Source organism: Lithobates pipiens, unplaced genomic scaffold (genome assembly GCF_037356315.1).
Source record: "Lithobates pipiens isolate NorthernLeopardFrog02 unplaced genomic scaffold, aLitPip1_a1.2 Scaffold_23, whole genome shotgun sequence".
NCBI lineage: Eukaryota > Metazoa > Chordata > Amphibia > Anura > Ranidae > Lithobates > Lithobates pipiens.
Genome location: NW_027507785.1, coordinates 331,819,256 through 331,843,420, shown reverse-complemented (window position 1 = coordinate 331,843,420; position 24,165 = coordinate 331,819,256). Strand labels below are relative to the sequence as shown.

The following is a 24,165-nucleotide window of genomic DNA, read 5'->3' as shown; positions in this document are numbered from 1 at the left end:
GTTAGTAAGGTTGAATAAAGACACCAGTCCATCCAGTTCAACCTGAGTGAGTGTTTACAATTGTCCCTATCCCTGTACATTGCACACTCACATCAGTCCCTACCCTCAAGTAGTCCACAATCCAAGGTGCCCATTCATATACTAGGGCCAATTTTGGACAGAAGCCAATTAACCTACCTGCATGTCTTTGGAGTGTGCGAGGAAACCAGAGTACCCGGAGGAAACTCACGCAGGCACAGGGAGAACATGCAAACTCCAGGCAGGTGGTGTTGTGGTTGGGATTCAAACCAGCGACCCTTCTTACTGCTAGGTGAGCGTGCTAACCACTACACCAGATGGGCCTCACCTCCCTCCATACCTTGAATGATGTGCATTACTTCCCTCCATACCCCACATGGCAGGTCTCACCTCCCCCATACCCCAAATGACGGGTCTCACCTCCCCCATACCCCAAATGACGGGTCTCGCCTACCCCAATACCCCAAATGACGGGTCTCACCTACCCCCATACCCCAAATGACGGGTCTCGCCTACCCCCATACCCCAAATGACGGGTCTCGCCTACCCCCATACCCCAAATGACGGGCCTCACCCCCCCCCATACCCTAATGATATGTCTCACCTCCTTCCATACCCCCAATGAAGGGTCTGACCTCCGTCCATACCCCAATGATGTACCTCATCTCCCTTCATACCCTGAATGACAGGCCTCACCTCCCTCCATACCCCAATGATGTGCCCCGCCTCCCTCCATACCCCAATGATGTGCCCCGCCTCCCTCCATACCCCAATGATGTGCCCCGCCTCCCTCCATACCCCAATGATGTGCTCCGCCTCCCTCCATACCCACAATGATGGGCCTTTGCCTGCCTCCATACCCCAATGATGTGCCCCGCCTCCCTCCATACCCCAATGATGGGCCTTTGCCTGCCTCCATACTCTGAATGATGTGCCTCATCCAGCCTCTATCCAGTTTCTCAGTAAGGTGGAGGATCTAATAGCACAAACATAATATAACAATAAATAATGTAAATATTTTGACATTCCAGCACATATACACTAAACCTTTTCTAGAAGAATAATGGGAGTACAATTCTCCATGCAGGCTCTTGAAGTTCACAAGAGTTTGAACTGTGTGACTGTTTTCCTGTCCGACTGTGAAGATCAACTGAAGAAACTACAAGAGAATGGAGTGAAGGGTCCTCTGTATGGGGTCCCGGTGTCCATAAAGGAGCATGTTGGCTATCAGGTAATGTTTATATATATATCAGATCTTTCCCCTGTAGAACCTTTCATCACAATAATCACCGGATCCATAGATGAAATGGAGTCGCTGGTTCAGAGACCAGATACTTGTAATACTCAGAACCATTTATCCACCTGTCCAATAATAGCTCCATCCACTATTGCTAAATATCCTAACATTTCTCTGTGGGATTTTCAGGGTCACCCCTCCACATGTGGCCTGGCTCAGTATCTGGATGTTCTGGAGGAGGAGGACAGCGTCATCGTCAAAGTCTTGAAGAAACAAGGAGCTATTGTGTTTGCCAAGACCAATGTGCCCCAGAGCCTGATTTGGTAAGGGGCTCCACCTCTTCCTAACACCTCATCCTCCACCTCTTCCTTCACCCCATCCTCCACTTCTTCCTCCACCTCCTCCTTCATCTCTTCCTTCACCCCATCCTCCACCTCTTCCTTCACCCCATCCTCCACCTCTTCCTTCACCCCATCCTCCACCTCTTCCTTCACCCCATCCTCCACCTCTTCCTTCACCCCATCCTCCACCTCTTCTTCCTTTACCCCTATCCTCCACCTCTTCTTCCTTTACCCCTATCCTCCACCTCTTCCTTCACCCCATCCTCCACCTCTTCTTCCTTTACCCCATCTTCCACTTCTTCCTCCACCTCCTCCTTCATCTCTTCTTTCACCTCACCCTTCACCTCAACCTCCACCTCTTCCTTCACCCCGTCCTCCACCTCTTCCTTCACCCCATCCTCCACCTCTTCCTTCACCCCATCCTTCATCTCTTCCTTCACCCCATCCTTCATCTCTTCCTTCACCCCATCCTCCACCTCTTCCTTCACCCCATCCTCCACCTCTTCCTTCACCCCGTCCTCCACCTCTTCCTTCACCCCATCCTCCACCTCTTCCTTCACCCCATCCTTCATCTCTTCCTTCACCCCATCCTTCATCTCTTCCTTCACCCCATCCTCCACCTCTTCCTTCACCCCATCCTCCACCTCTTCCTTCACTCAATCCTCCACCTCTTCCTTCACCCCATCCTTCATCTCTTCCTTCACCCCATCCTCCACCTCTTCCTAACACCTCATCCTTCATCTCTTCCTTCACCCCATCCGCCACCTCTTCCTTCACCCCATCCGCCACCTCTTCCTTCACCCCATCCTCCACCTCTTCCTTCACCCCATCCTCCACCTCTATCATTACCCCTATCCTCCACCTCTTCCTTCACCCCATGCTCCACCTCTTCCTTCACCCCATGCTCCACCTCTTCCTTCACCCCATCCTCCACCCCTTCCTTCACCCCATCCTCCACCTCTTCTTCCTTTACCCCATCCTCCACCTCTTCCTTCACCCCATCCTCCACCTCTTCTTCCTTTACCCCATCCTCCACCTCTTCCTAACACCCCATCCTTCATCTCTTCCTTCACCCCATCCTCCACCTCTTACTTCACCCCATCCTCCACCTCTTCTTCCTTTACCCCATCCTCCACCTCTTCCTTCACCTCACCCTCCACCTCTTCCTTCACCTCACCCGCCACCTCTTCCTTCACCTCACCCTCCACCTCTTCCTTCACCTCACCCTCCACCTCTTCCTTCACCTCACCCGCCACCTCTTCCTTCACCTCACCCTCCACCTCTTCCTTCACCTCACCCTCCACCTCTTCCTTCACCCCATCCTCCACCTCTTCCTTCACCTCATCCTTCATCTCTTCCTTCACTCAATCCTCCACCTCTTCCTTCACCCCATCCTCCACCTCTATCATTACCCCTATCCTCCACCTCTTCCTTCACCCCATCCTCCACCTCTTCCTTCACCCCATCCTCCACCTCTTCCTTCACCCCATCCTCCACCTCTTCTTCCTTTACCCCATCCTCCACCTCTTCCTTCACCCCATCCTCCACCTCTTCCTTCACCCCATCCTCCACCTCTTCCTAACACCCCATCCTTCATCTCTTCCTTCACCCCATCCTCCACCTCTTACTTCACCCCATCCTCCACCTCTTCTTCCTTTACCCCATCCTCCACCTCTTCCTTCACCTCACCCGCCACCTCTTCCTTCACCTCACCCTCCACCTCTTCCTTCACCTCACCCGCCACCTCTTCCTTCACCTCACCCGCCACCTCTTCCTTCACCTCACCCGCCACCTCTTCCTTCACCTCACCCTCCACCTCTTCCTTCACCTCACCCTCCACCTCTTCCTTCACCCCATCCTTCATCTCTTCCTTCACCTCACCCGCCACCTCTTCCTTCACCTCACCCTCCACCTCTTTCTTCACCTCACCCGCCACCTCTTCCTTCACCCCATGCTCCACCTCTTCCTTCACCCCATGCTCCACCTCTTCCTTCACCCCATGCTCCACCTCTTCCTTCACCCCATGCTCCACCTCTTGCTTCACCCCATCCTCCACCTCTTGCTTCACCCCATCCTCCACCTCTTGCTTCACCCCATCCTCCACCTCTTGCTTCACCCCATCCTCCACCTCTTCCTTCACCCCATCCTCCACCTCTTCCTTCATATTTTCTCTTACCTCACCATCCATTTCTTTTTTTACATCACCCTCCACCTTTTCCTTTACCCCATCCTTCATCTCTTCCTTCACCTCACCCACCACCTCTTCCTTCACTTCTTCCTTTACCTCTTCCTTCATCCTTACCCTCCACCTCTTCCTTCATCTCTTCTCTTACCTCACCCTCCACCTCTTCCTTCACCCCATCCTCCACCTCTTCCTTCACCCCATCCTCCACCTCTTCGTTCACCCCATCCTCCACTTCTTCCTTCACCCCATCCTCCACCTCTTCCTTCACCCCATGCTCCACCTCTTCCTTCACCCCATGCTCCACCTCTTCGTTCACCCCATCCTCCACCTCTTCGTTCACCCCATCCTCCATCTCTTCCTTCAACCCATCCTCCACCTCTTCCTTTCCCCCCATCCTCCACCTCTTCCTTTCCCCCCATCCTCCACCTCTTCCTTTCCCCCCATCCTCCACCTCTTCTTCTCTTCTATTTTCAGAGTCTGAGATAAGATACAAGCATGCAATTATATTGTCTTCCACTCTTCACAGCTTTGAAACCAGCAACACAATCTACGGATACACAAAGAACCCCCATAACACAGCCAAGGGGGCTTCTGGGTCCTCAGGTGGGGAAGGGGCTTTGATTGGAGGTGGAGGGTCAGTTCTGGGCTTCGGAACTGACCTCGCTGGCAGCATTCGTCTCCCGTCCAGTTTTTGTGGGATTGCTGGATTTAAGCCAACATCTCTACGGCTGAGGTGAGCAGTACATTCACACGTTGCACCCCCTGAGAGTTTTAAAGATGATTTAGAATTGCAGAAAGTTTTATCTGACTAAATAGGCAGAATGTGTAAATTTTCTTTTATAACGATATACAGTCAGGTCCATAAATATTGGGACATCAACACAATTCTAATATTTTTGGCTCTATACACCACCACAATGGATTTGAAATGAAACTAACAAGATGTGCTGTAACTGCAGACTTTCAGCTTTGATTTGAGGGTATTTACATCCAAATCAGGTGAACGGTGTAGGAATTACAACAGTTTGTATATGTGCCTCCTACTTTTTAAAGGACCAAAAGTAATGGGACAGATTAACAATCATCCATCAAACTTTCACTTTTTAATACTTGGTTGCAAATCCTTTGCAGTCAATCACAGCCTGAAGTCTGGAACGCATAGACATCACCAGACGCTGGGCTTCATCCCTGGTGATGCTCTGCCAGGCCTCTACTGCCCACCGTCTTCAGTTCCCGCTTGTTCTTGGGGTATTTTCCCTTCAGTTTTGTCTTCAGCCAGTGAAATGAACGCTCAACTCGATTCAGGTCAGGTGATTGACTTGGCCATTGCATAACATTCCACTTCTTTCCCTTAAAAAACTCTTTGGTTGCTTTCGCAGTATGCTTCGGGTCATTGTCCATCTGCACTGTGAAGCGCCGTCCAATGAGTTCTGAAGCATTTTGCTGAATATGAGCAGATAATATTCCCCGAAACACTTCAGAATTCATCCTGCTGCTTTTGTCAGCAGTCACATCATCAATAAATACAAGAGAACCAGTTCCATTGGCAGCCATGCATGCCCACGCCATGACACTACCACCACCATGCTTCACTGATGAGGTGGTATGCTTTGGATCATGAGCAGCTCCTTTCCTTCTCCATACTCTTCTCTTCCCATCACTCTGGTACAAGTTGATCTTGGTCTCATCTGTCCATAGGATGTTGTTCCAGAACTGTGAAGGCTTTTTTAGATGTTGTTTGGCAAACTCTAATCTGGCCTTCCTGTGTTTGAGGCTCACCAATGGTTTACACCTTGTGGTGGCCCCTCTGTATTCACTCTGGTGAAGTCTTCTCTTGATTGTTGACTTTGACACACATACACCTACCTCCTGGAGGGTGTTCTTGATCTGGCCAACTGTTGTGAAGGGTGTTTTCTTCACCAGGGAAAGAATTCTTCGGTCATCCACCACAGTTGTTTTACGTGGTCTACCCGGTCTTTTGGTGTTGCTGAACTCACCGGTGCGTTCTTTCTTTTTAAGGATTTTCCAAACAGTTGATTTGGCCACACCTAATGTTTTTGCTATCTCTCTGATGGGTTTGTTTTGTTTTTGCAGCCTAATGATGGCTTCACTGATAGTGACAGCTCTTTGGATCTCATATTGAGAGTTGACAGAAACAGATTCCAAATGCAAATATCACACTTGAAATTAACTCTGGACCTTTTATCTGCTCCTTGTAAATGGCATAATGAGGGAAAAACACGCACCTGGCCATGAAACAGCTAAGCAGCCAATTGTCCCATTACTTTTGGTCCCTTAAAAAAATGGGAGGCACATATACAAACTGTTGTAATTCCTACACCGTTCACCTGATTTGGATGTAAATACCCTCAAATTAAAGCTGAAAATCTGCAGTTAAAGCACATCTTCGTTTCATTTCAAATCCATTGTGTTGGTGTATAGAGCCAAAAAGATTAGAATTGTGTTAAAGCGGTAGTCCGCCGGGACTCCGCGTTTTTTTTTTTTTTTTTTTTTTTTAAGCCAGCAGCTACAAATACTGCAGCTGCTGACTTTTAAAATAGTGACACTTACCTGTCCAGCGCGCCCGCGATGTCGGCATCCGAAGCCGATCTCCCGATCGTCTCTCGGGTGCTGCCGCCGCCATCTTGGGTATGGGAATCAGGAAGTGGAGCCTTTCGGCTTCATTTCCCGGTTCCCTACTGCGCATGCGCGAGTCACGCTGCGCAATAAGGACGGTCCCCGCTGCCTCTGGGATCTGTGTGTTTCCCAGCAGGCAGCGGGGGACTTTCGGAAAGGGGCGTAATCTACGTCCCCTTTCCGCAGAGAGCTATCCCGGAAGTGGGTGCAGATACCTGTACTGTACAGGTACCTGCACCCCCCTCCCCCCTGAAAGGTGCCAATTGTGGCGCCGGAGGGGGGGAGGGTTCCGATGAGCGGAAGGTCCACTTTAGGGTGGACCTCCGCTTTAATGTCCCAATATTTATGGACCTGACTGTATTGTTCTGTAATACTATTACAGTGTGGAGGAGGTAATAATTTAGATACACTATAGAAAAGTCTATTTTAAACGTAAAAGCCTCCTGGGGGTCTCTATGGACAATGCAGTTGCTGATCTGACCACAGATACAGCGGGAGATAGATGTGGGATTGGGTGTAGTTTGCTGCAGGTCTTCAGCTCATTCTGGATGATATTCTAGTCTTGAAATCCTAGTTTGTGTGTTCTCTGAGGGTGGGAAGTGGGTGGAGCAGGTTGGAACCACGGGGGAGTGGCATGAGCTTGGCTAACACTATCATACAAAAAATTATGTGTAGGGGGATTCACAGAGGAACAGGAAGACATCTGGTTGTTCTGACAACATGGAAGGAAATTCTCCTGTACCGCAGGACAGTGTAAAGCAGTGATTCTCAACCAGGGTTCCTCCCAGAGGTTGTAGGGGTTCCTTCAGCATTGGGAATTTCTGCCTCTCAGATAAGTTCCCACTCACACCATTGATCTTTTTAGCTCTCTGTAAGGAGGTAATTCTTCCCAATGACCACAAGTGTAAGGACCATTCTTCCCACTGACCATCACACCAATGTATCAGGAGTTGTAGATTTCTAATTTTTAGCAGGGGGTTCCCCGAGACCGGAGAACTATTTCAAGGGTTCCTCTGTGTTGAAAAGGTGGAGAAAGGCTGGTGTAAAGTATGTAACTGCCTTTCATGGGATTTGAATTAGGAAAATAACACAAATTTCTCTCCATTGTGCAGCATGAGTGGGGTCCGGCCCTGTATCGATGGAATGACTGCAGGTAAAATGAAGATTATTGAAGTATCTATTATGTGAATTGGACCCAATTTTTTTCAGTAATTTCGAAATATGTTGTGACCATTTCTAAATGACTGAAGACTAGAACTGATAGAAAACGGTTTACTTGGCTGATGCCACCATAAACAGACCAGACAATACCTGCCAATAGAGGATCTCGTGTGTCTTCACATAAGGACCTCCTCCGAGGTGTCACACAATGATCTGCTCCTTGGAGAAGTTTGTGAGGGTCACATGACCATCATCCATCAAATGACATGTGACCTTCTCAGCCGTCAGAATCTGTCAGATCAGCTTTAGTACAGATATTGGTCATTTTATGTGCTCTGGAAAATCATTTGTGTCTTACAAACTTTTCAAGAGTTGAAATCAAGATCAGTTTGATGTAAAGATTCCTCTCCATGTGTGTGAAGGAAGTATGGTTGTGGATCTGGTAGAAGATGGGGGTGACCTCTCTTGCTCCTCCCGCCCTAGAGGTGAGACAGGGGAAGCTGCAGGTTAGGAGGGGTATGAGCAGGGCCGGTGCTACCACTAGGCGGAGTAGGCAGCCGCCTAGGGCGCACTACCCCCCAGGGCGCAGCCACGGCCTCTGTATCATGCCTCCAATCCCCCCGATGTGTCCTGCTGAGCGCCCCGCTGTTCCCTCGCTCTCTTCAGAGTAAAAGCTCACAGCACCGCTTCGGGACTCCTTTGCTCCAGCCTGTTCCTCTGGAACGGCGCTGTGTGTGTGTGTGTGTAATGGTCAGGTAGGTGGGTCAGTGTATTGTGTCAGATAGGTAGGTCAGTGTGTGTGTCAGGTAGGTGGGTTAGTGTATGTGTAGTGTGTCAGGTAGGTGGCTCAGTGTAGTGTGTCAGGTAGGTGGGTCAGTGTATGGGTAATGTTCAGGTAGGTGGGTCAGTGTATGTGTAATGGTCAGGTAGGTGGGTCAGTGTAGTGTGTCAGGTAGGTGGGTCAGTGTATGTGTAATGTTCAGGTAAGTGGGTCAGTGTATGTGTAATGGTCAGGTAAGTGGGTCAGTGTATGCGTAATGGTCAGGTAGGTGGGTCAGTGTATGCGTAATGGTCAGGTAGGTGGGTCAGTGTATGCGTAATGGTCAGGTAGGTGGGTCAGTGTATGCATAATGGTCAGGTAGGTGGGTCAGTGTATGCGTAATGGTCAGGTAGGTGGGTCAGTGAATGTGTAATGGTCAGGTAGGTCAGTGTGTGTGTGTAATGGTCAGGTGGGTGACATATTGCAAAGGGGGTGGACTCATGGGCAGAGCCAATGGGGGGAGCGGCAAAATGAGGTTTTGCCTAGGGTGTCAAAAATTCTTGCACCAGTGCTGGGTATGAGTGCTGAAAGAAGATGTCAGTGAAGACTTGAGCCCCCCCCCCCCCCCCCCCCCCCGGTATCAGCAGAGTAGAACCAGCCAGTGGCAAAGACAATGATGGTAGATGTTGAGCCATCGTCTGACGGCTCTGTGACACTAGAGGGCAACCCATGGAGTTCACAGGTAGAGGCTAAAGTGGAACTCTGAAACAACAGCAGGACTGCGGTGGGAGTCAGGGTCAATGGCAGATCAACAGGAGAAGACCACAAAGAATAAGTCAGTAGCAGGGTAGTAAAGTAGACTAAGGTCGTCTCCAGGTGGGCAGGAAGGTATCAGGTCATAAGCAGAGGCAGAATCTGGAACAGGCTGAGGTCATCACAAAAAAAAAAACTAAAAAATGTATACGTTTAAAAAACGAAAACAACAAATAAAAAAACGGACAGATTCAATGGATCATTTTCTCTTTTTTCTGCCATCACATTTCTATGTTCCCGTGGGAAGGTAGGTACCATGTCATTAGCTGAGGCAGAGTCTGGAACAGGTTGGGGTCATTAATAGGTGGACAGGAAGGGACCTATTCAATAACAGAGTCTGGAACAGACTGAGGTCATCACTAGATGGGCAGGAAGGCCCTAGGTCATCAGCGTAGGTAGAGTCAAGAACAGACTGAGGTCATCACTAGGTGGACAGGGAGGTACCAGGGCATTGGCAGAGTCTGGAACAGGCCAAGGTTACCATTGGGTGGGCAGGAAGGTACCAGGTCATCAGCTGAGGCAGAGTCTGGAACAGGCCAAAGTCATCATCACTAAATGGGCAGGAAGGCCCTAGGTCATCAGCGTAGGTAGAGTCAAGAACAGATTGGGGTCATCACTAGGTGGACAGGGAGGCCCTAGGTTATCAGCATAGGCTGAGTCTGGAACAGGTTGAAGTCATCACTAGGGGTGATTCTCGGAAAGCGCCGACTGCATCTAGGTGGCCGTGTGTCTCCCCCCTCCTCCTCCTAGGCCAATGGGATTGCTTCTCCTTTTGGCCAATCTGGAAATGGGTCACACCCGCTTCCTGATTGGTCGGGAGGAGAACCAGTGTTACAATAGCGAATATTCATTCACTATTGTCACGAAACTGAGTGAGATCAGGGCGCAGTGCTCTGAGCCCCGAGCCTGCCCTTTTTTGAAGCCAAATAGAGCCTCTGGCTCTAATCACGTGTTTAAAAAAATAAATAAAATAAACCCAATTTGGAATCCATGCCCCTGGCGCCCTGCATGTAGATTAGGGGGCCGAACGCATGGATAGGCCGCCCTGATGGCCACCACTGCTGGAAATCCATTCTTGCCCTCCTGACCCTTATTCTCCCCCTTCATGTATTTAAAGGTTTTAGTCCTGTCCGTCCTTTTCCCTTCTTTCCTGCAGACTGTATATACACTAATACTTTTATTTCAGTGCCTCTTTGCATTGGTCCAATGGCACGAGATGTGGACGGTCTGGTTCTGGTTATGAAAGCTCTACTGTGTGATGAGATGTTCAATCTCGACCCCAATGTTCCCCCCATCTACTTCAATGAGGAGGTAAGGTGACCCAACTATGCTGCTATCTATCTATCTATCTACAGTGCCTTGTGAAAGTATTCGGCCCCCTTGAACTTTTTAACCTTTTGCCACATTTCAGGCTTCAAACATAAAGATATAAACATTTTTATTTTTTGTGAAGAATCACCAACAAGTGGGACACAATTGTGAAGTGGAACGAAATCTATTGGATTTTTGAAACTTTTTTAACTAATAAAAAAATGAAAAGTGGGGCGTGCAAAATGATTCGGCCCCCTTGCGTTAATACTTTGTAGAGCCGCCTTTTGCTGCGATTACAGCTGCAAGTCGCTTGGGGTGTCTCTATCAGTTTTGCACATCGAGAGACTGAAATTCTTGCCCATTCTTCCTTGCAAAACAGCTGGAGCTCAGTGAGGTTGGATGGAGAGCGTTTGTGAACAGCAGTTTTCAGCTCTTTCCACAGATTCTCGATTGGATTCAGGTCTGGACTTTGACTTGGCCATTCTAACACCTGGATACGTTTATTTGTGAACCATTCCTTTGTAGATTTTGCTGTATGTTTGGGATCATTGTCTTGTTGGAAGATAAATCTCCATCCCAGTTTCAGGTCTTTTGCAGACTCCAACAGGTTTTCATCCAGAATGGTCCTGTATTTGGCTGCATCCATCTTCCCCTCAATTTTAACCATCTTCCCTGTCCCTGCTGAAGAAAAGCAGGCCCAAACCATGATGCTGCCACCACCATGTGTGACAGTGGGGATGGTGTGTTGAGGGTGATGAGCTGTGTTGCTTTTACGCCAAACATATTGTTTTGCATTGTGGGCAAAAAGTTGTATTTTGCTTTCATGTGACCAGAGCACCTTCTTCCACATGTTTGGTGTGTCTCCCAGGTGGCTTGTGGCAAACTTTAGACGAGACTTTTTATGGATATCTTTGAGAAATGTCTTTCTTCTTGCCACTCTTCCATAAAGGCCAGATTTGTGCAATGTACGACTGATTGTTGTCCTATGGACAGACTCTCCCACCTCAGCTGTAGTTCTCTGCAGTTCATCCAGAGTGATCATGGGCCTCTTGGCTGCATCTCTGATCAGTCTTCTCCTTGTCTGAGCTGAAAGTTTAGAGGGACGGCCAGGTCTTGGTAGATTTGCAGTGGTCTGATACTCCTTCCATTTCAAAATGATCGCTTGCACAGTGCTCCTTGGGATGTTTAAAGCTTGGGAGATCTTTTTGTATCCAAATCCGGCTTTAAACTTCTCCACAACAGTATTACGGACCTGCCTGATGTGTTCCTTGGTCTTCATGATGCTCTCTGCGCTTTCAACAGAACCCTGAGACTATCACAGAGCAGGTGCATTTATACAGAGACTTGATTACACACAGGTGGATTCTATTTATCACCATCAGTCATTTAGGACAACATTGGATCATTCAGAGATCCTCGCTGAACTTCTGGAGTGAGTTTGCTGCACTGAAAGTAAAGGGGCCGAATAATTTTGCACGCACCACTTTTCAGTTTTTTATTTGCTAAAAAAGTTTAAAATATCCAATAGATTTCGTTCCACTTCACAATTGTGTCCCACTTGTTGGTGATTCTTCACAAAAAATAAAAATTTTATATCTTTATGTTTGAAGCCTGAAATGTGGCAAAAGGTTGAAAAGTTCAAGGGGGCCGAATACTTCCGCAAGGCACTGTATCTATCTATCTGTCCTATCTATTTATCCATCTCATCTACTGGAACCTCTTCCCTGATCATTCCGATCCTTGGCAACATTTCCCTCTCCATTCTGTTCCATAGTGACTGTGTTGCCTTGATGACGGGACTTTGCAAGGCCTTGAGATGAGATGTTGGTTTCTTGTGCCTTATGTGACACCATCCTTACAATAAACACATTCATCTGGAGTGCTGTTGACTTGGCATCACTCCATCTGATTCTGGCACACCATCATACATGGCATTCACTTTGAGAACCCATTATTACAAGGTCAAGTACTGTGAGGAGTACGGCCTCTATTTGGATTTTATATGGGTTTTAACCCTTCCCTACTCTTTCCAAATCTAAAAAAAAGAAAGTTTGGGCTCTATATGCACTTTAAGGTGGTTACAGATTGAGCCCCCGTACACACGGTCGGACATTTTGCCAACCAAATCCGTCGGATTTTGTCCGTCGGATTTTGTCCGTCGGATTTTGTCCATCGGATTGTGTCCGAAAACTGTTGCATACACACGGTCGGACAAAGTTGTTGAAAAATCCGATCATTCAGAACGTGATGACGTAATTTCGTTACGATGGGACTACGTTCAGGCTAGTAGCCAATAGCTTTGATGTAGGAATTTGATCTGAGCATGCGTGGCACTTTGTCCGATCGGAATTCTCTACACATGATCGGAGTATGTCCGATCGGACCAGTTTGTCGGAAAATATTTCCAACAAGTTGGAAAATTTGGTCCGACGGATATTCCAACGGAAACAGTCCGATGCAGACCACACACAGTCGGATTATCCGACAACACAGTAGGATAGGACACATTCCGACGGATTCTCCGACCGTGTGTACGGGGGAATAGAAAGACATTCTGATGTTTTGTACGATGGCTGGATGACCTATGCATGCCCTGCCACCATTTAATGTCTGTCCAGTGAAATGTCATCCCCCGGCCTTTTCCAGCTCTACTCTAGCCATAAACCTCTTCGTATCGGATACTATGAGGAGGATGGCTTCTTCCTTCCCAGTCCTGGGATGAGGCGTGTACTGCTTGAGACCAAGCAACTTCTAGGAGAGGCTGGACACCAGGTAAGGAGGAACCTCTACTGTCTCCTGGGATAAGGGGGCATATACACCCCCAAAAAGAAGACTCCCGAAAGTGACATTATTTATCCTTTCAGCTCATCCCATTCAAACCACCTCGAGTAGATTACGCCTGTCAGATGTTTATGAAAACGTCAATCTTTGGCGATGGAGGGAAAACGCTGGCAGACAAGTTGTAAGTTGAAGATACTTCTAGTGTGGGAGAACTTTGTATAGTCCAGCTTCATATATTGTAACTGAGTTTTAGAGTGAGCTGGACATTAGTTTATAATTAGTGAATCTACTGATGCCCCAACGCATTAATGCCAAGATGGTGAATTTAATTGGTGCAAATTGTAACAAACAGGCAGGAGAATTCGGGATATTTTCGGTGAATTATTAGGATTTAGCATTTGTTCCAATCCATGCTCATTACTTTAAACATCAGTAAAAGCAGGGGTCAAGTCCTGGGGGAAAAAAATGTGGGAACTCCCATCCAAGATCCCCTCCCCCACCAAAAAAAAAAAATGATACGCTCATATGCACAAACGCTTCAAAAGTGGTATTTTTCATCCAATTTTCGTATTTTGTGTATGAAGCTTAACTGTTAGTACATTAAAAAAAAAAACGATCCTCAATAAACATAAATACGGTAATTCTCTGAATAATCAGCATTCATTCCATTGTGCTTCCATGTAATATGAACATCGTGTTCTGATCTTTATTGGGGAATGTTACTTTGTATATAGAGTGTTTATGTGGTGAGTTTACACTTTTAATTGAACAGAGTTTGGATAACACAGGGTTAAACAGAAAGGTCATAAATGAACTGCACATTATCTGGACAGAATGTTGGGGAGATAGTGATGTGTTCCTGCTTAGGAGATGTATGTTAGCTTGGGGGGCTGCAAACTCTGCAGGGGCTCCAACACACACTCGCTGCTATTCCAACCCTTCATATCCACATTCCACATAAACAGGGCTGGACTGGGACAGAAATTTGGCCCTGGACTTCATCCAGACCGGCCCACTTACATTTTGAGTGTCCCATCAGCACTCCCTTACATCAGAATGTCCCATCACCAGCCCCCTTACAACAGAGTGTCCCATCACCAGCCCCCTTACATCAGAATGTCCCATCACCAGCCCCCTTACAACAGAGTGTTCCATCACCAGCCCCCTTGCATCAGAGTGTCCCATCACCAGTCCCCTTACATCAGAGTGTCCCATCAGCAGCCCCCTTACATCAGAGTGTCCCATCAGCAGCCCCCTTACATCAGAGTGTCCCATCAGCAGCCCCCTTACATCAGAGTGGCCCACTGAGCCATCGGCCCACCGGGAAACTTCCGGTAGTCCCGATGGCCAGTACATGCCTGCACATAAACTTCCCTCCTGGCATTAAACTTTGCCAGGTATTGTGCTCAGCTTACCACCCCAAACTGATGTTGCTCCCTCAGCTCACCTCTCTCCCTGCATGTCCTGTGAGCAGAGTAGCTGATCTACCCGTCAGCTAGACTTAGACCTGATCTACCCGTCAGCTAGCTGTGATTGACAGGTAGATCGAAGCGGAAGCTGTCATGGGGCCCCCTACTGGCAATGCCTAAATGGTCAGGTGTGCGGCACTTACTATTGTGAGCTGTGTGTCGGCTGCTGGTGTAGCACCTTCCACACAGCTCACATACTTCAAAGTCTTGCAGGATGCGGCTGCTAACGGGAACTGAGTTGCTGTTGTGGAAAAAGTACAGGAGCTCCGTTCCCATGCCTTCCCGCAGGACTTGAGCCCTGAGTAAAAGAACCCCTTCCAAAAGTTGACCACTTTACCAGTTTGCATGGAAATCCCTGCACAGGACTGATGTTTTGTCTCTTCTATTTATTTACAGTAAGGAGAACATTGTGGACATCCACTTGGCTGAAAGCGCCTCCCAGTTCAACTTCCCGGCCTTGCTGACAAAAACCTATTCCTTCCTCCTCCAGCCCACAGTGAGCAGAGGCAGTGTACACATTGGAGGAGCCCATGGCTTTCTGCTTAGCTGCTAAACTCTTATCGCCGATTGATTGATTGATTCATTCATTCTTTGCCTCACATACTTTTCTTTTGCTTAAGATCATTAATACCAAATACCCCAACCTAGACAGTGTTATCCACTTTTAACACCTTCCCAAAATGTAAAAAGTAATGAAAGTGGATAATAAATTGTATAAAATGTGGGGGTACAGGTCTACAGAGGCCCATGTGGGCATCAAAATGCCATGGTGAAGTCCCTCCTCTAGTAATCGGATTGGAACAGTGAACTTCAGAGAGCAAGATGGGGCGATACAACACCCTGGATATCAGTAGATTATAGAGCGTCTAGGTCCTCTGGTGATGCAGATAGCACATCATTCTTAGAGATGCAGAGTTGGAAGACCAGATAAAAGGGAAAGTAAGCTGGCAGAAAGGGATAGTGTATGAGATGAAGCGAAGGGTGGGCCAGATAGAAGGGGCAGTAAATTAAAAGGAAAATATGGTAAAATGGACAATGTGAATGATGAACCAGGTGGAGGGGTCACTGAGCTGGACAGAGAGGACAGTAAACTGGAAGGAAGGGATGGTAGGTTGGATAAAGGGAAAGGTGGACTAGAACCACAGAACTCTAATCTGGACAAAGGTAACAGAAAACTGGTAGGAAAAAATTGTGGACTGGGTGAAGACAATAGTGGACCAAACAGAGGGGACACTAAAATGGAAGAAAAGGATGGCAGACCAGACAGAGAAGGCACTGATGTGGACAGTAAGCTGGAAGGAAGGGATGGTAACCTGGAAAGAAGGGATGGTGGATGGGAAGAAGTGTTGGAAGACCAGATGGAAGGAATGATAACTTGGAAAGAAGGGATGGTGGAAGGGCTTAAGGGAATGGTGGACCAGAGGGAGGGGACAGTAAACTGAAAGGAAGGAATAGAGAACTTGAATAAAATGGTGGACTAGGTGGTAGGGGCACTGACCTGGACAGAGGGGCAGTAAACTGGAAGGAAGGGAGGGTGGACTGGATTAGGAAAAGGTTGGACCAGGAGAAGGGGGCACTGACCTGGAAAGAGGGGACAGTAAGTTTGCAAGATAAAATGGCGGACAGTTAACTGGATGAAGAGGGCAGTACATTTGAGGAAGGAGATAGTGGATTGGATGGAGATGATGGTAAATTAGATTGGGTATATTGTGTGGAGATGATGGTGAGTTGGATTGGGTGGAGATGATGGTGAATTGGATTGGGTAGATTGGATGGAGGTAATGGTGAATTGGATTGGGTAGATTGGATGGAGGTGATGGTGAAGTGGATTGGGTAGATTAAATGGATGTGATGGTGAAGTGGATTGGGTATATTGGATAGAGGTGATGGTGAAGTGGATATAGTAGATTGGATGGAGGTGATGGTGAATTGGATTGGGTGGATTGGATGGAGGTGATGGTGAATTGGATTGGGTAGACTGGATAGAGATGATGGTGAATAAGATTGGGTAGATGTGATGGAGATTATGATTTGACTAGGTAGATTGGATGGAGATGATGGTGGATTTGATTGGGTAGATTGGATGGAGGTGATATTTTATTGGGTAGATTGGATGGAGGTGATGATGGATTTGGTGGATTGGATGAAGATGATGGTGAATTGGGTTAGGTGGATTGGATTGAGGTCATGGTTAATTGTATTGGTTAGATTGGATTGAGGTCATGGTGAATTGGATTGAGTAGATTGGATGGAGGTGATGGTGGATTGGATTGGGTAGATTGGATGGAGGTGATGGCAAATTGGATTGGGTAGATTGGATGGAGGTGATGTTGAATTGAATTGGGTAGATTGGCTGGAGGTGATGGTGAATAGGATGGAGGTGATAGGTAGATTGGATGGAGGTGATGGTGAATTAGATTGGGTAGATTGGATGGAGGTGATGCTGGATTGGATTAGGTGAATTTGATGTAAGTGATGGTGAATTGTATTGGGTAGATTGGTTGGAGGTGATGGTGAATTTGATTGGCTAGATTGGATGGAGGTGATGGTGAATTGGATTTGGTAGATTAGATGGAGGTGATGGTGATTTGGATTGGGTAGATTGGATGGAGGTGATGGTGAAGTTGATTGGAGGTGATTGTGATTTGGATTGGGTAGATTCAATAGAGGTGATGATGATTTAGATTAGGTAGATTGGATGGAGGTGATGGTGCATTGGATTGGGTAGATTGGTGAGGTGATGGTGATTGGATGGAGGGGTAGATTGGATGGTGCGTTGGGTAGATTGGATGGTGCGTTGGATTGGGTAGATTGGCTAGAGGTGATGGTGATTTGGAGTGAGTGGATTGGACTGAGGTGATGGTGAGTTGGATTGGGTAGATTGGATGGAGGTGATGGTGAGTTGGATTGGGTAGATTGGATGGAGGTGATGGTGAATTGGATGGAGGTGATGGTGAATTGAATTGGGTAGATTGGATGGAGGTGATGGTGAATTGAATTGAGTAGATTGGATTGAGGTGATGGTGAGTTGGAGTGAGTGGATTGGATGGAGGTGATGGTGAGTTGGATTGGATAGATTGGATGAAGGTGATGGTGAAGTTGATTGGAGGTGATTGTGATTTGGATTGGGTAGATTCGATGGAGGTGATGATGATTTCGATTAGGTAGATTGGATGGAGGTGATGGTGCGTTGGATTGGGTAGATTGGTGAGGTGATGGTGATTGGATGGAGGGGTAGATTGGATGGTGCGTTGGGTAGATTGGATGGTGCGTTGGATTGGGTAGATTGGCTAGAGGTGATGGTGATTTGGAGTGAGTGGATTGGACTGAGGTGATGGTGAGTTGGATTGGGTAGATTGGATGGAGGTGATGGTGAATTGGATGGAGGTGATGGTGAATTGAATTGGGTAGATTGGATGGAGGTGATGGTGAATTGGAGTGAGTGGATTGGATGGAGGTGATGGTGAGTTGGATTGGATAGATTGGATGGAGGTGATGGTGAATTGGATGGAGGTGATGGTGAATTGGATGGAGGTGATGGTGAGTTGGATTGGATAAATTGGATGGAGGTGATTGTGAGTTGGATTGGGTAGATTGGATGGAGGTGATGATGATTTAGATTGGGTAGATTGGATGGAGGTGATGGTGAATTGGAGTGAGTGGATTGGATGGAGGTGATGGTGAGTTGGATTGGATAGATTGGATGGAGGTGATGGTGAATTGCATTAATGAATTGAAAGGATGATCAGATTCACAAATTCAATAAGATAAGATATGAAGTGAAGCTCCTTATAATTGGTTGCCACCAATCTGCAATTCTAGACTTGGGATCGATGCTAGTCATGAGGATGAGAAGTCTCCTCACATCGCACACTACCAGCAATGCTATACTGTGTCCTTTCCCCACTACCGATCGCACTTGGGGCCCTTTGGGCCCTCTAATAGCTGGGTCTCCTCTGCATAGTTTGCTTCTGATAATGATCATTTGTCTGACCTTTTATTGGAAATATTTTACAGGCTCCCAGGATCTCTAAAGTCATCCACTCTCTTGCCGGACCAAGGTGAGCCTCCCACCTTCATACGCCTTTATTTTTGGTCAGATGTGATGTGGGAGGAGTTTGTAGACCTCAGGACAGTTCTGATTTCCTCTTATGGGCATTTTAGGCAAGTATAGGAAAAAGATAAACATCGCTAGGCACCCCTTGGATGTGACTTTCTAGGGGCCCACTCAGTTCAGGGGTCCCTTTTCTCAGGCACATTATGGGGAGGATGGGTTACTGGAGGCTAAAAATGGCAGAGAGGAAGATGGAGGACAATCTGAAGATTTCTGAGTGTCTGCGATGACTAATCTGTGCTTCCTCCATGCAGATCTATACAGGAGCACTGGATGGACCATGTAGCCCTGCAGGTAAGGCTCCTGGAGTCTGGAGGGCAGAGATGCGGTCACACATGAGATCTGTTCTAATTCTGTAATTTCTTCACTTTCTTCACCTCATCCTCCGATTCTCAGACATCACATAATAAAGGTGAAGCATGCAGAAATATGTCTGCGTTTCCCACGGCAACCAATCATTTTCCTGGAGGAATGGATGTGGGATCTGATTGGTTACTGGGGACTTCACATGTTTTGCTCTCAGACTTTAATAGATCAGTTGAACTGTTTCCGGCAAATGAAGATTTCGATCCCCATCCAGTATATGATTTGTCATACATGCAGAGATATCATCACCGACACATCGCCCCCGTCCATGTCACTGACCACTTCAGCCCTTGTGTAGAGTGTCAGTTCCTGCAGTAAATGCCAGCTGTTGTCTTGAATGTAAGCTCCTGTGGCAAGCCTCAGCTTCTGTGTTGATGCGTTGTGTTGTTTCCTCCAGGAATATCAGGCGGAGTTCATCAGGGAATGGAAGAAGCTGAATCTGGATGCCATCCTTTGTCCCATGTTAGGCCCGGCCTTCAACATTGGATACCCAGGGAAACTTCTAGGCAGGTTCTTTATCATGACTCTCTGGGTGGGAGGATGGGATGTTAGGAGTTTGTTCATTAAATCTCATCACACGCATTACAATCGTCTTCACATCTACCACCAATTATAGAGAGAAAGCGTCTACCTGATCGGGTACAAACTGAGCCAATCATTGGCGTTGGCCCTCATATTACACAGACTGAGATTGTAGGGTCAAATTTTAGCAAGTATGTTGGAATGATAATGGACCTTATAAAGGGGGTGATGGGAACTCTGAAGTATGGTGACCTTCCCTCTCCTCCAGATCCTTTCAGATTCCCATAGTCCTCAGGTGGTCCTCTCTAATCCAGCAATGTAATGTGTATTGGTGATCTGCAGACACCAAGGCTGAGGGCCAGGAATATTGGCTGAAAAGGTCAGAAGAACCTTGGCTGATTTGGTTTTGGTTTCCATGGGATAAGTGTATAAGTCATGGAAATGGCTCCATTTGGGTAAAATACAGTCAATGGGAATGGTGGAAGTGAGGTGTTTTTGGTGCTTTTTAGGGGTACAGTAGATCTTATATGTCTCCTAAGGGTTTTGGAAGCTCCTTCCACCTCTCCTGGGACTGTTCTTGTGCCATCGTTAGTCTTGTGTTCTTGGGCCATCATTAGTCTTGTGTTCTTGGACCATCGTTAGTCTTGTGTTCTTGGACCAACGTTAGTCTTGTGTTCTTGGGCCATCGTTAGTCTTGTGTTCTTGGGCCATCGTTAGTCTTGTGTTCTTGGGCCATCGTTAGTCTTGTGTTCTTGGGCCATCGTTAGTCTTGTGTTCTTGGGCCATCGTTAGTCTTGTGTTCTTGGACCATCGTTAGTCTTGTGTTCTTGGACCAACGTTAGTCTTGTGTTCTTGGGCCATCGTTAGTCTTGTGTTCTTGGGCCATCGTTCGTCTTGTGTTCTTGGACCATTGTTAGTCTTGTGTTCTTGGGCCATTGTTAGTCTTGTGTTCTTGGGCCATTGTTAGTCTTGTGTTCTTGGGCCATCGTTAGTCTTGTGTTCTTGGACCATCGTTAGTCTTGTGTTCTTGGACCATCGTTAGTCTTGTGTTCTTGGACCATCGTTAGTCTTGTGTTCTTGGACCATCGTTAGTCTTGTGTTCTTGGGCCATCGTTAGTCTTGTGTTCTTGGGCCATCGTTAGTCTCATAATTTTGGGCCATCGTTAGTCTTGTGTTCTTGGGCCATTGTTAGTCTTGTGTTCTTGGGCCATCGTTAGTCTTGTGTTCTTGGACCATCGTTAGTCTTGTGTTCTTGGACCATCGTTAGTCTTGTGTTCTTGGGCCATCGTTAGTCTTGTGTTCTTGGACCATCGTTAGTCTTGTGTTCTTGGACCATCGTTAGTCTTGTGTTCTTGGGCCATCATTAGTCTTGTGTTCTTGGAACATCGTTAGACCGCTTACACACGCGGGGACTGTTCGCTCAACTTTGTTCGTCAAACAGTTTCCGAAACAGTCCGCTCAAAATTAGCATGAACGGACTTGACTACACACGACGAATGAACAGTCCGCTGAAACCTAGCGCGATGACGTATACAGCACGTACGACGGGACGAGAAATTCAACATCCAATACACTGCAATGCAACCTTCGCCGTGAAAATCCTTTCTGAGCATGCGCGCAACTTAGTTTGTCGAACAAGCCTACACACGAGGGGACTGTCCGCTGAAACCAAGTTTCAGCTGACAGTTTTTCGGAAATTCCGAAAAACTTGGTTCAGCAGACTGTCCCCTGAAACAGTCCGCTGAAGCCCACACACGAGCGGACTGTCCGCTGAAACACTGTTCAGCGGACAAAGTTGAGCGAACAGACCCCGCGTGTGTACGCGGCCTGAGTCTTGTGTTCTTGGACCAACGTTAGTCTTGTGTTCTTGGGCCATTGTTAGTCTTGTGTTCTTGGGCCATCGTTAGTCTTGTGTTCTTGGGCCATCGTTAGTCTTGTGTTCTTGGGCCATCGTTAGTCTCATAATTTTGGGCCATCATTAGTCTTGTGTTCTTGGACCATCGTTAGTCTTGTGTTCTTGGACAATCGTTAGTCTCATAATTTTGGGCCATCGTTAGTCTTGTGTTCTTGGGCCATCATTAGTCTTGTGTTCTTGGACCATCGTTAGTCTTGTGTTCTTGGACCATCATTAGTCTTGTGTTCTTGGGCCATCGTTAGTCTTGTGTTCTTGGGCCATCGTTAGTCTTGTGTTCTTGGACCATCATTAGTCTTGTGTTCTTGGGCCATCGTTAGTCTTGTGTTCTTGGGCCATCGTTAGTCTTGTGTTCTTGGGCCATCGTTAGTCTTGTGTTCTTGGGCCATCGTTAGTCTTGTGTTCTTGGGCCATCGTTAGTCTCATAATTTTGGCCCGTCGTTAGTCTCATAATTTTGCCCATCGTTAGTCTCATAATTTTTATGTAAAATAAAAAAAAAATTAAATAACGAGACACAAAATACAACCGCACTCGGATGTTCTTCTAAGCAGAGCAGCCCAGAGGACAGAGATGGAGGGTCCTGGATTTGGTGGCTGTAATTTCTCCGCTGATAATTCTGAACATGAAGGGTCTATCCTTTGTGTTCAGAGGTACTGTGGCCGGTCAGATCATGCATGCCCACCCACATGTCCTCTACTGTCAGCCAATGTGGTGGAGACCGGTAGAGAGAGGTAGAGAAAGTCAAATGACTCCACATGAGTGTACTGGAGACCGGTAGAGGGACGTGGAAGTGGTCACAACTCCACATGACTCCACCTATAATGTCTTCTCTTTCAGCTGCTATCAGCTACACGATGCTGTACAATATGCTCCAGTTCCCGGCCGGGGTGGTTCCTGTGGGTTTTGTCACCAAAGAAGATGAGGAGGCGCTGAGACATTACACCGGATACAATAATGACTACTGGGACAAATGCTTCAAAAAGGTGTGTAGCCCTCTTTTTTTTTGGGGGGGGGGGGGGGGTGGCCTTCCCAAACAGGATATTGCACTAAACCTGTAGGTAAATAAGAAAACCAGAAGAAAAGTGGAAGAGTGGAATTGACAATAAGATTGGCAGAGCTTCCACCCAAGACAGGACCTCCACTCCCCACCCAGGACAGGACCTCCACTCCCCACCCAAGACATAGTCTCCACCCAGGACAGGACCTCCACTCCCCACCCAGGACAGGACCTCCACTCCCCACCCAGGACAGGACCTCCACTCCCCACCCAGGACAGAGCCTCCACCCAGGACAGGACCTCCACTCCCCACCCAGGACACGACCTCCACTCCCCACCCAGGACAGGACCTCCACTCCCCACCCAGGACAGAGCCTCCACCCAGGACAGGACCTCCACTCCCCACCCAGGACACGACCTCCACTCCGCACCCAGGACAGGATCTCCACTCCCCACCCAGGACATAGTCTCCACCCAGGACAGGACCTCCACTCCCCACCCAGGACAGAGCCTCCACCCAGGACAGGACCTCCACTCCCCACCCAGGACAGAGCCTCCACCCAGGACAGAACCTCCACTCCCCACCCAGGACAGGACCTCCACTCCGCACCCAGGACATAGTCTCCACCCAGGACAGGACCTCCACTCCCCACCCAGGACATAGTCTCCACCCTGGACAGGACCTCCACTCCCCACCCAGGACAGGACCTCCACTCCCCACCCAGGACATAGTCTCCACCCAGGACAGGACCCCCACTCCCCACCCAGGACAGAGCCTCCCCCCAGGACAGGACCTCCACTCCGCACCCAGGACATAGTCTCCACCCAGGACAGGACCTCCACTCCCCACCCAGGACAGAGCCTCCACCCAGGACAGGACCTCCACTCCCCACCCAGGACACGACCTCCACTCCGCACCCAGGACAGGATCTCCACTCCCCACCCAGGACATAGTCTCCACCCAGGACAGGACCTCCACTCCCCACCCAGGACAGAGCCTCCACCCAGGACAGGACCTCCACTCCCCACCCAGGACAGAGCCTCCACCCAGGACAGAACCTCCACTCCCCACCCAGGACAGGACCTCCACTCCGCACCCAGGACATAGTCTCCACCCAGGACAGGACCTCCACTCCCCACCCAGGACATAGTCTCCTTCAAAAAGGTGTGTAGCCCTCTTTTTTTTGGGGGGGGGGGGGGTGGCCTTCCCAAACAGGATATTGCACTAAACCTGTAGGTAAATAAGAAAACCAGAAGAAAAGTGGAAGAGTGGAATTGACAATAAGATTGGCAGAGCTTCCACCCAAGACAGGACCTCCACTCCCCACCCAGGACAGGACCTCCACTCCCCACCCAAGACATAGTCTCCACCCAGGACAGGACCTCCACTCCCCACCCAGGACAGGACCTCCACTCCCCACCCAGGACAGGACCTCCACTCCCCACCCAGGACAGAGCCTCCACCCAGGACAGGACCTCCACTCCCCACCCAGGACACGACCTCCACTCCCCACCCAGGACAGGACCTCCACTCCCCACC

The 24,165-nt window shown here is 48.2% G+C and overlaps 1 protein-coding gene across 3 annotated transcripts in view; it reads left to right on the top strand.

Annotated features, from left to right (window-relative positions):
• The window catches only part of LOC143926712 (vitamin D3 hydroxylase-associated protein-like), a 70,352-nt gene that overhangs the window by 36,080 nt on the left and 10,107 nt on the right, over positions 1-24,165 (top strand). For 2 of the 3 annotated variants that reach the window (XM_077450729.1, XM_077450730.1), the window contains exons 4-15: positions 1,106-1,249; positions 1,445-1,578; positions 4,308-4,514; positions 7,531-7,571; positions 10,339-10,463; positions 13,110-13,235; positions 13,328-13,425; positions 15,110-15,209; positions 18,731-18,774; positions 19,082-19,121; positions 19,591-19,699; positions 22,466-22,611. In XM_077450729.1, coding sequence (XP_077306855.1) covers positions 1,106-1,249; positions 1,445-1,578; positions 4,308-4,514; positions 7,531-7,571; positions 10,339-10,463; positions 13,110-13,235; positions 13,328-13,425; positions 15,110-15,209; positions 18,731-18,774; positions 19,082-19,121; positions 19,591-19,699; positions 22,466-22,611 — 1,314 coding nt within the window. The remainder of the gene's footprint in view (positions 1-1,105; positions 1,250-1,444; positions 1,579-4,307; positions 4,515-7,530; positions 7,572-10,338; positions 10,464-13,109; positions 13,236-13,327; positions 13,426-15,109; positions 15,210-18,730; positions 18,775-19,081; positions 19,122-19,590; positions 19,700-22,465; positions 22,612-24,165) is intronic. The other variant, XM_077450731.1, reaches the window with a different exon arrangement.